At 39.4% G+C, this 9,865-nt stretch overlaps 4 protein-coding genes across 4 annotated transcripts; 2 read left to right on the top strand and 2 right to left on the bottom strand.

The window, feature by feature from the left end:
* The first annotated feature begins 24 nt into the window (after positions 1-24).
* On the top strand, positions 25-2,274 carry LOC130506886 (uncharacterized). The gene is made up of 2 exons (XM_057001579.1): positions 25-1,867; positions 1,970-2,274. Exons 1-2 carry the CDS (start codon positions 25-27, stop codon positions 2,272-2,274), a joined length of 2,148 nt encoding a protein of 715 aa, XP_056857559.1.
* A 208-nt stretch (positions 2,275-2,482) lies between these two features.
* On the bottom strand, positions 2,483-2,998 carry LOC130506885 (uncharacterized protein At1g43920, Chloroplastic-like). The gene is made up of 2 exons (XM_057001578.1): positions 2,837-2,998; positions 2,483-2,767 (listed from the first exon to the last, which is right to left on the bottom strand). Exons 1-2 carry the CDS (start codon positions 2,996-2,998, stop codon positions 2,483-2,485), a joined length of 447 nt encoding a protein of 148 aa, XP_056857558.1.
* A 753-nt stretch (positions 2,999-3,751) lies between these two features.
* On the bottom strand, positions 3,752-7,581 carry LOC130506884 (uncharacterized). The gene is made up of 7 exons (XM_057001577.1): positions 7,498-7,581; positions 6,010-6,881; positions 5,350-5,925; positions 5,224-5,292; positions 4,599-5,027; positions 4,262-4,520; positions 3,752-4,191 (listed from the first exon to the last, which is right to left on the bottom strand). The coding sequence occupies exons 2-7, from the start codon at positions 6,877-6,879 to the stop codon at positions 3,752-3,754; spliced, it is 2,643 nt and encodes an 880-aa protein (XP_056857557.1). The 5' UTR covers positions 6,880-6,881; positions 7,498-7,581.
* Positions 7,582-8,091: 510 nt separating this feature from the next.
* On the top strand, positions 8,092-9,831 carry LOC108836387 (uncharacterized; the record flags this gene model as incomplete). The annotated part of the gene is made up of 2 exons (XM_057001576.1): positions 8,092-9,237; positions 9,310-9,831. Coding segments are annotated over exons 1-2 (1,668 nt in total), but the record flags the coding sequence as incomplete, so codon positions are not given.
* Positions 9,832-9,865: the final 34 nt, after the last annotated feature.

Here is a 9,865-nt window from a genome sequence, read left to right as displayed (position 1 = left end):
ACTGCGTTGGAGCGGCTCAAGATCATGGTGTGTGAGGATTATGGCGTGGAACCTAATTCTGTTAATGTTGAGTTGAGTTATGAGATGGTGAATCAGAGAGGGAATCCTCCCATTATCATCAGCAATGATCGACAAGTAGCTAACTTTATGGGCTATGCGAAGAAGGGTTTAGGTCCTACCTTGTGTGTCACGTTCTCTAGTAGTGGTGTGAATCAAAAGGAACGAGTCAACATCGATTTGAATAAGGAGCCGTGTGATTCAAGTAATATTGAGGATGAGGAAGTTCCTGAAATAAATCCAGCAGATTTTGTCAAAGCGTCAAAGGAGCCTTGTGATACAAGGAAGGAGCAAGTCGCTGGGGATGGTTGTGGTGACGAAAACGGAGACAGTGAAAACAAAAGTTTTCAAATCCTTACTGAAAAGGATGGTAAATCTTTGCGCCCAGATTTTGTGAAGAAGGATCAAATTTTCAGAAGTAAAATGGTTCTTAAAGCAACAATGGAGATTTGGGCGATGAAGCATCATTTTGATTACACTGTTAACAAATCTACTAGAAAGTGGTGGTACATTCGATGTAAGGATAGATTGTGCAACTGGGCTGTGCGTGCGGGATGTCTGGATGGGTCTACATACTTCATGATCAACAAGTGCGAGGGAAGACATACATGTGCTCCTTCGAGGAGAAGCAAGTTTGGGAAAACAGCATCGGCAAGAACAATTGGGAGTCTGATACAACATCGATTTGATGATTCAAATGAAGGCCCAAAATCAAACGAGATCATTCAATTTATGAGAATGGAGCACAGTGTTGAGATCACTTATTCGCACGCTTGGGAAGCTCGTGAGTTTGCAATAGCAGCTGTTAGAGGTATACCAGATGAAAGTTATGCTAAAATACCTAAATATTTGCATATGATCAAAGAAGCTAATCCTGGTACGCATACTCACTATGAAACTGCTGACGATGGGAGATTCTTGTATCTATTTATGTCGTTTGGGCAATCAGTTAGAGGATTCTACAATACAATGCGTAGGGTGATCGTTGTAGATGGAACGTTTCTGAAAAATAAATACAAAGGAGTTCTACTTGTTGCTACTGCTGTTGATGGTAACTCTAATCTGTATCCGTTAGCATTTGGAGTTGTTGATTCAGAGAATGATGATTCATGGGGCTGGTTCTTCAGACAATTGAAAGAGGTTGTTGCTGACTCCAACGACTTAGCTTTTGTTTCGGATAGAAATTCATCAATCGCTAAAGCTATTGCCACTGTCTACCCTCGATCAACACATGGAATTTGCATTCACCACTTGCTGACCAATGTGGTTAAACATTTTAAGGAGAAGGGGTTGACTGCCTTGGTCGAACAAGCTTCAAAGGCATATAGGTACACTGAATTTCAGGAACGTATCACCGAAATTTTTGATATGAATCCTGAGCTCGGAAGATATCTACGGGAGGCTGATGTGAGAAAATGGGCTCGTTCTGTCTTCCCTGGTTCCAGGTATGACATTAGGACCACAAACCCCGCAGAATCCATAAATTCACTTCTGAAAATACCTAGAGAATATCCGGTTATTCCTTTACTGGATAGTATAAGAGAATTCATGACTCGATGGTTCTACGAGCGTCGTCTGTTAAGCTCTAAACATCTTGATCCTTTAACCGTTAAGGTGGAGAAAAAGATTGATAGGAGAATTGTGAAGGCAAAAGGATTTCAGGTTTACAAGATTGACAACTTCAGATCGCTTGTGAAAGGAGACAAGTATGATTGTCATGTTGATTTGGGAAGAAGAACATGCACATGTGGGAAGTACGATATAGGAAAAATACCTTGCAGACACGCCATTCCTGCAATTTATTCACGAGGTATAGAAGTATAAACACATGAACTTGGGACCAATTTAATGTTTTTTTGGCAGCTTGGGACCTATTTATTTACCTTATTTATTTACACTATTTTTTTCGCAGGAAGAGAAGTACACAGTTTTACTGATGATGTATACACCACTGCAACGTGGAGAAAAGCCTATGAGGAGTCCATTAATCCAATAGCAGTCCCAGAGTCTGACTGGAATGTCCCAGCAAAGGTTAAAAGTACAAAGGTGTTGCCACCAGATTCAAGAAAGAGTGCTGGTCGACCCGTGAAGAGAAGGTATGAAACAGTAGAAGACAAGATTAGAGCTTCTCAAGGATCAAGCAAGAATAAAAAGCACAAGTGCAGCCGTTGTGGTAACGAAGGACACAAGAGGGGAACTTGCGATTTACCCATTTAGCTTTTATATGTGTTCTGTTTTTTTTCTTATTTCCCTTGAGACAGATGGATCTTTGATTTAGAAAAAAGTTGACAATTTGTTTATGACAATCTCGTATTTCGCCCAATATTGGTTCTATTATATGTTTATCACCAACAAAGAAGAAGCAACATAGTAGAGAACTTATTTCACAAAATAAAACAGAACAAATTGAGGTCGCACATGACCATCATGCATAGTTAAAGTAGATGAAGATCATCACCAAACAACACAGAAACAAAGCTTTTAGGATCCTTAACTCGCTAATGCATTTGATAGTCTTCTCTTGGCAACGTGAAACAGCATCTTCCATCTCAATAATTCTACTCTCATGGCATTTCAGCCTCGTCTCACAAGCTTGCATTGATCTCTGAATCTCGGAAGTGTCGACGAGCAGCACGTCAAACAGTTCCTGGAAATCTTCAACCTCCTCAACAACTGACTCATCAGTCCACTTGAACAGATGGGTTTTGTCCTTCATCAAAAACATCCAACAGTTAGTAAGATTAAAACAAGGACACATATCTATAACTACACGACTTACCATCTCAGATCCCATCGGACAACGATGGAATAATCTTCCCGGATTTGTCACTGTTTTTGAAGTGAAACGAGCCACTTTATCACCGCACTTGCATCTTGTGGGAATTCCACGTTGTCTGTCGATTCGATCTGTTGAATATGATGAAGAATTGACCGAAGACATTATTCACTCGATCTCCAATTTTTCCCCTCTGTATTTTTCTCTGTCGATGAAGAATGAGGAAGAAAATAGAGTAGGTCAAAAAATTAGGCAAAACGACGCCGTTTGATACTCCTATAACATGTATTATATCTAAGGCAGATCAGTAAAAAATAAGAAAAAAACCACAAAATCATCATCGGCAATGTAGATCAGTGTACATGAATTAGTGACCAATGTATATGTTGGTTATGTTTGAGGTGGCCATGATTTAGTGACCAATGTATATGTTGGTTATGTTTGAGGTTTGGAGTGTCTTTCGATTAGAGTCCTATGTATATTTACCTCATGTTTGGAGTTTAGTTTTCTTTACTAAGGTTAAGGGTTTATTTAGGGTTAAGGGTTTATTTAGGTTATCATCTTATGATTTAGAATATATTTAGGTTATCATCTTATGATTTACTAAGGTTAAGGGTTTATGGTTTAGGGTATATTTAGAGTTTACGGTTTATTTAGGGTTTAGGGTATATTTAGGGTTTAGGGTTTATTTAGGGTTTAGGGTTTATTTAGGAAAAAACAAAGAACAAGAAAAATGTTCCATAAAAATTCATAACCATAACCCCTGTTATTATAGTCAGATAAATCCGCCAAAATAGAATTTTCGCACATGTTCCTAAAAACATAAAAATAAAATAGCTAGAGTTTTACCACACAAAGTTTTACCACACAGAGTTTTACCACATAATTATAGCCTACACCACTAAATAGAAAAAAAAATCAGTCTTCTTCAAGGTCAAAGACCTCAGACCTCTCCCATGGTGAAGGTACATATCGAGTCATAGCATCAGCGAAAATGGGATCTTGGGTAGCCTCCCATAATTCCACACCAATCTTTTGTCTGCAACCCTGGATGATTTCGTCATCCACTAAGCTGATGTCGACACCAAGCAGTAGGCACTCCAAGTGTTTGAGTGCGTATACACCGCAATCACAACATGACTTGTTCAATCTCTTCTTCATAGGGACTTCCACAATAGTATATGGTGACAGGAGTAGCTTCTTCTGTCTATCAGGTGGTGCAACGGCCTTCACTATCCTAGGAATCATGTGAGCAAACTTCTCAAGGGATTGCCTATTCTTATTCCTTCTCCCACCGCAATCAAAAGCTTCCACTTTTCTTTCAATGATGTTTACGGTGACAGCAATCCAGTGATTACCTGCAATGGACATAAGTAAATTTAAGATCAGAAAAGAGAACATCGAAGTGTAGAGGACAAAATTGATTACCGTTCACAAACAACGGAAAGTATAGACGATCAATATCAACGCCCCAAACTAGATCAGTCCGCCCATGAGATGGAAGTTCTCCTCTCCCATAACTAAGAAGAAACTCAGGCAATTGGTAAGATTTCTTGTCAGGGTGGAACACATTGTATGCGGCGTTGAGTTGGAGGCTGAAAATAGCGGACATGAAAGCAACACGGGTTGTGCCCCAACGTCCCAAAGATGTGTTAACTCGCCATATAAACATATAAGCATCCATTTCCTGAACATTGAAAATTACCATAAACTCAGCACCAAGGAAGATATATCCATCAAATTAGCAAAAGAAAGAAATCATTACGTCGTTCCCAAGCCATTTTCCAGCACATACTATCCTTGTAGCTACAGTCGAATTGAAGATTGTAGGACCAATTTGCAAAGGTATGGGATTCATAGACCATTGCGTGAATCTGTCCCATGATTCTTCAGAGAAATAATACAGTTGCGACTCAGGAGAATCATCTTGTGGCAATGGTGTATCACTAAGCTGAGGTCCTTTGCCATTTCCTTTAGACCATTTCTTCCACTGTGACGGAGGTGGTGTCTTGTCTTTAGCTCGTGAACCTCGTGATGTAGTCATTGGAGTCCACCAATCTTCTTCCTTATCTGTCTGAGATGGATCAACTTCGGGTACATGCGAAGCCTGAGAAAGATTTTCAACGCCTTGAGTACCTATCCCTCGAAAGATATCATCATCTTGACTGAATTTAACTGGACTCGCGACTGCTTCCTGTAAGACACAATGGCAAGACACTTACATAAATATCTTAGTACAAGTTCACGACCATTACATAACAACACAATAATAACACCACATATCCATCACATTAATAAAACATTACATAAATATCTTAGTACAAGTTCACAACCATTACATAAAATTCAAACAAGATACTTACACATCAAGCACACATCCAAACCGAGACCTTATAAAACACAACAAAATCCAGGCCGATATCATATAAGACAATAACACAAACAGACACCGAAACCATCTAATAAACAAGAGAAAAAAACATTGCAGAGATTGGCGAAGATTAGAGTTTCTTTACCCCTCGTGTGGACCTCCTCAACGGTGGTTGGCTCGTTGTTGCCTTGGACGGTGAAGGCCCTCCATGCTCAACTTCAACGCTTGCTTCTTTTCGGGAAGCAATGAGGTCCGACTTCATTTGCTCAAATGTCTCGGACATCTGTTTCTGTAGCCTCTTTTCCATTGCAGAGAAGTTGTCTTCAAACAACTGTGTCACGAAAGCCTTCATGTCTTCGTTAAAAGGCGCTTGCTTTGGTGCACTAGAGAGAACCTTATGCTTCCTTTTTTCCATACCACGATCAGGGACCCTCTTCTTACCCCTTCTTGATGTAGAGCTTACGTTATTTGATCCTTGTGGAGTCTCGAACTCTTCCTCACTCTCAGCTGCTTCAACATTCGCTGGTGCTTCATCATTAAGATCTAAAGAAACCTCAGTTTCTTCAAATTCCCAAATATGCTCACTGAAGTCATGCTTAGCCCGTATCAACTCCATCACAACATTGACCCTGTCATCCTCGACATCATCATCTCTGCTAAATTCCTGACTTCGGATTACAACCATATTCCCTGCCCATGAGATGTATGGATAGCTGACATCCTACACAAGAAAAGTTATGAAAGTCAGATCCTAAAAACTCATTTCAAGCCGCATGAAAGAGTCATTTTAAATACAGAAAATTACCTCTGCTGTAAAGATTTGCTCCAGCCTATTGATCTCATCATATGAAACCTTTGCAGCTCCTCTCCAGTTGATGCATCTAGGACCATTAGCAAAGCTTTTGTCCAGTTTCTTTCCACAAAGCTTCCCAATCTTTGGTACAGCTTCCATAGCCCAAATCTGCAAGGCGTATGAGAATCCATCTAACACATAACTTGTTGTCTTCTCCTTCAGTTTGTGACGGTTTTTGGCTATCGAACTGCAGAGAAGGTCGTAAGCCGCAACTCCCCAAGGATACTTCCGAAACTTCTCCAGATCCATGACCAGTGTGATGTATTTGAGGGGGATATTGGCCTTCTCATCTCTCGCCAAAACCACACAGAGAATGATGGCCAAGTAGATCAGTCTAATGCGATCTGCATTCTTCCACTTCATCACAGCTGCCTTGTTCTTATTCCACAGGTTGAAGAGTGTAATGGATTCATCTTTCCTCTTCAAGACCTTGCTCCAGAAACCACCGTCATATGCATAGTCTTCTAAGTCAATCTTAAGTGAAAGACTAGTCCTGCACTCAAACCCGGTCACTGCGTGGAACTCTTGGAGTGAAAATCGATGTGGCCTTCGAGCGAAAACAAACCACAGCTCGTGCATCATGTAAGTCAGAAGCTCCCTGCACAAGATGCTGTGTATCACTCTCGCGGAGTAGCCAAGACCATTCTCATGAAGCTTGAAAACCTGAGAGAAAACCGGATCTTTCTTCACATCAGCAAACTCCTTTGGCATCCACTTCTCGAACTTCTTGATAATGTAGTCGATCCTGCAGTTGTTATTGATCTGAGTCACTTGGGGCTCGTCGCCCTCATTAAAAATCCTCTTTGGTAGCTCCTCAGACATATCTACAAAGCATGAAAAAATTGTTAGTTCATCATGTAAAAATTATCAACATCCCGAGATGTCAAGTGAAGAACAAACCCGAGGAACAAACAGGTAGAACAATATCTCAAAAAATTTCTCAAAAAATCGGACAACAACAAGTAGAATAATATCTCAAAAAATCGGACAACAACAACTAGAGGATGTGAAATGAATAACAAACCCAAGGAACAAACCCGAGGAACAAAGTTCAATCAAAGTTAACAAGTAGAAGATGTCAAGTGGTGTACTAGATAATTAACTACCCCGAGAAACAAAGTTCATTCAAAGACAACAAAGCTACGATTGAGATATAAGAAATCGGACAAGAACAATTACAAGTTTTGAAGTTTTGAAGTTTATTACTAGATAAGTAACTAACCCGATAATCGAACAAGAACAATCAGACAAGAACAATCCCACAAGAACAATTACAAGAACAAACAAGATGCTAGGCAAATCGCTAATCGAAGACAAATCCTTTAAACATGATTTCTCTTTCCCTCGAAGATGATTAACTAACACAAAGACAAATCTTTTAAACAAACAAATCAAAGTTCAAATCGTGTAAAATGAGAAACAAAAGAAGTAATCACATACCTTGTGAGAAGGAAGAGTCCGATTTCGTCAAGATTGATAAGAGACGAAGAGGAAGAACAGAAGATATTGAAGAGGAAGATGCGGTGAGAATGATTAGAGACAAGAGAGATCGAAGAACACAAGAAATTGAAGAACACAAGAGAAAGGGGAGTGTCAGTGAAGAATCGCCATTGAAGGAGACCTCCACGGCGAAGAAGAGAAGAAATCGAAGAAAATTAGGGTTGGGGAAATCCCTTTTCCCCTTTTGTCTTTTTTTTTTAATTTTTTACTATTTTGACTTAAGTAAAAAGAATGATTCTTTTAATTTTTACTAAGTATTTTTATTTTTACTATTTTAATTTCGTAAATCAGAAACGAAAATTATAAAAAAAAAATTATTTAACTTAATTGCTAAATGAAGGGTACTATGGTATTTATAGAAAATCAAAATCCTATTTCCCCAAAAAATGTTCTAAAAATCCTATAGTAACAAACCTAAGATGAATGTGTCTCTTAAATCCAATTTGCTCAAAAGAAAACCCTAATTCTCTAATCTCTTAATCATCTAATCTCCTAAACCCTGAGCCATTGACGACGCAGAGGATGGCTAGGACGATGGGATTACTTCGGGTTCGTCGTACTGAGGGACCAGAAGGGGAAAGAGTTAGGGTATCTAGAGAAGAACCGAATGAGCAACATAATCAAAGCGATGAGGAAGGTGATAATGAGGCTGATCAGAATGGTATTGGTGTCGAAGAGGAAGTTGTCGAGGATTTAAGCACCCACTTTGGAGATGATGCACGAAACGAGGGTGATGTGAGTGATGGAGACAGTGGTGATGATATTTGGGATGATGATAAAATCCCAGACCCATTGTCATCTGATGACGATAAAGAAGAGTACGAGCGTAGAGAAGAGGCTGCAAATACACTTGGTTGTGAAGAACTTCTGTATTTGGGAAAAACGTACGGATGTGCGTCTGATTTTAAAGTGGCTTTGCTTAGGTATTCTCTTCGATCAAGGTATGATATCAGGCTTTATAAGTCTTGTGCTAAGGCCCTTGGTGCAAAATGCTCTGATGTAGAGTCTAAGTGTCCTTGGAGAATTTATTGTTCATATGAAAGAAGAAGACATAAGATGCAAGTGAAGGTATTTGTGAATGAGCATTGTTGCATTAGGTCAGGTTACTCGAAGATGTTGAAGACTTCTTCTATTGCCATGCTCTTTGAGGAAAGGCTAAGAATAGATCCTAAGTTTACTAGGACAGAGATGGCAAATGAGATTAAGAGAGAATATAATCTCACTGTCACTGAGGAACAGTGTGGAAAAGCAAAGTCTAAGATTTATAGAGAAAGGAAGGCTAGCCATGAAGCTCACTTTTCTCGGATTTGGGATTACCAAGCTGAGGTCCTAAAATCTAATCCATACTCTACTATGAAGATAGAGACTGTTCCAGGGCCTGTGGTACAGAGCAAGCAGAGATTTGATCGCCTTTACATGTGTTTTACAGCTCAAAGAGAGACATGGATTGGGACTTGTAGGCCCATCATTGGTTTAGATGGAGCATTTCTCAAATGGGATATAAAAGGACACTTATTGGCTGCTGTTGGAAGAGATGGTGACAATAGAATAGTTCCAATTGCTTGGGCTGTAGTAGAAGTGGAGAATAACATAAACTGGGAGTGGTTTGTGAGATTGTTGAAGGAAGATTTGGGACTACAAGATGGCTCTAAATTCACCATTATTTCAGACAAGCAGAAGGTTAGAAAGGTTAATTTATTCTGTTTTTTTATTATAAAAATGTACTGAATGTTTATTTAATGACTTATGCAGGGTTTGGTGAATGCTGTGAAAAATGAACTACCAGAAGCAGAACATCGAATGTGTGCAAGACACATATTGTCAAACTGGAAACGAGACAGCAAGGATCCTGAGTTAGAGCGTATGTTTTGGAAAATAGCTGCTTGCTACACCGTAGGAGAGTTTGAAGAAGCTTTAGAGGTACTGAAGAAATATAACAAAGGTGCGTTTGATACTCTTCAACTACAGAACCCGAGAACATGGAGCAGAGCATTCTTTAGAGTTGGATCTTTTTGCAATGATAACCTCAACAACCTCTGTGAGTCTTTCAATAAAACCATTAGGGAAGCAAGGAAAAAACCATTACTTGAAATGCTAGAGGATATTAGGAGGCAAAGTATGGTTCGTCATGCAAAGAGATCTATTCTTGCTAATAGGTTGAAGACACACTTTACTAAGAAGGTACACGCTGAGATTGAACTCGACAAAGAGAAGGCTAAAGAATGTAGAAGGCACCTTGCTTGTGGAAATATGCATGAAGTTGATGACCATTCTGTTGCTTATAGTGTGGACATGAATCTCAAGACAT

This window comes from Raphanus sativus, unplaced genomic scaffold (assembly GCF_000801105.2).
Source record: "Raphanus sativus cultivar WK10039 unplaced genomic scaffold, ASM80110v3 Scaffold3761, whole genome shotgun sequence".
NCBI classification, from domain to species: Eukaryota; Viridiplantae; Streptophyta; class Magnoliopsida; order Brassicales; family Brassicaceae; genus Raphanus; species Raphanus sativus.
The sequence above is the reverse complement of the archived record's forward strand: the minus strand, read 5'-3'. Positions and strand labels throughout refer to the sequence as shown.

Excerpts from the sequence above, each read along its gene's own strand:
- LOC130506884 (XM_057001577.1), bottom strand. The coding sequence starts at position 6,879 with ATGTCTGAGGAGCTACCAAAGAGGATTTTTAATGAGGGCGACGAGCCC. Across the intron at positions 5,926-6,009 it reads AGCAAATCTTTACAGCAGAG|GATGTCAGCTATCCATACAT; the intron begins GTAATTTTCTGT and ends TTTCTTGTGTAG. Across the intron at positions 4,521-4,598 it reads GAAAATGGCTTGGGAACGAC|GAAATGGATGCTTATATGTT; the intron begins GTAATGATTTCT and ends TTCAATGTTCAG.
- LOC130506886 (XM_057001579.1), top strand. The coding sequence starts at position 25 with ATGGTGTGTGAGGATTATGGCGTGGAACCTAATTCTGTTAATGTTGAG. Across the intron at positions 1,868-1,969 it reads TCCTGCAATTTATTCACGAG|GAAGAGAAGTACACAGTTTT; the intron begins GTATAGAAGTAT and ends TTTTTTTCGCAG.
- LOC130506885 (XM_057001578.1), bottom strand. The coding sequence starts at position 2,998 with ATGTCTTCGGTCAATTCTTCATCATATTCAACAGATCGAATCGACAGA. Across the intron at positions 2,768-2,836 it reads GTCCGATGGGATCTGAGATG|GACAAAACCCATCTGTTCAA; the intron begins GTAAGTCGTGTA and ends TTTTTGATGAAG.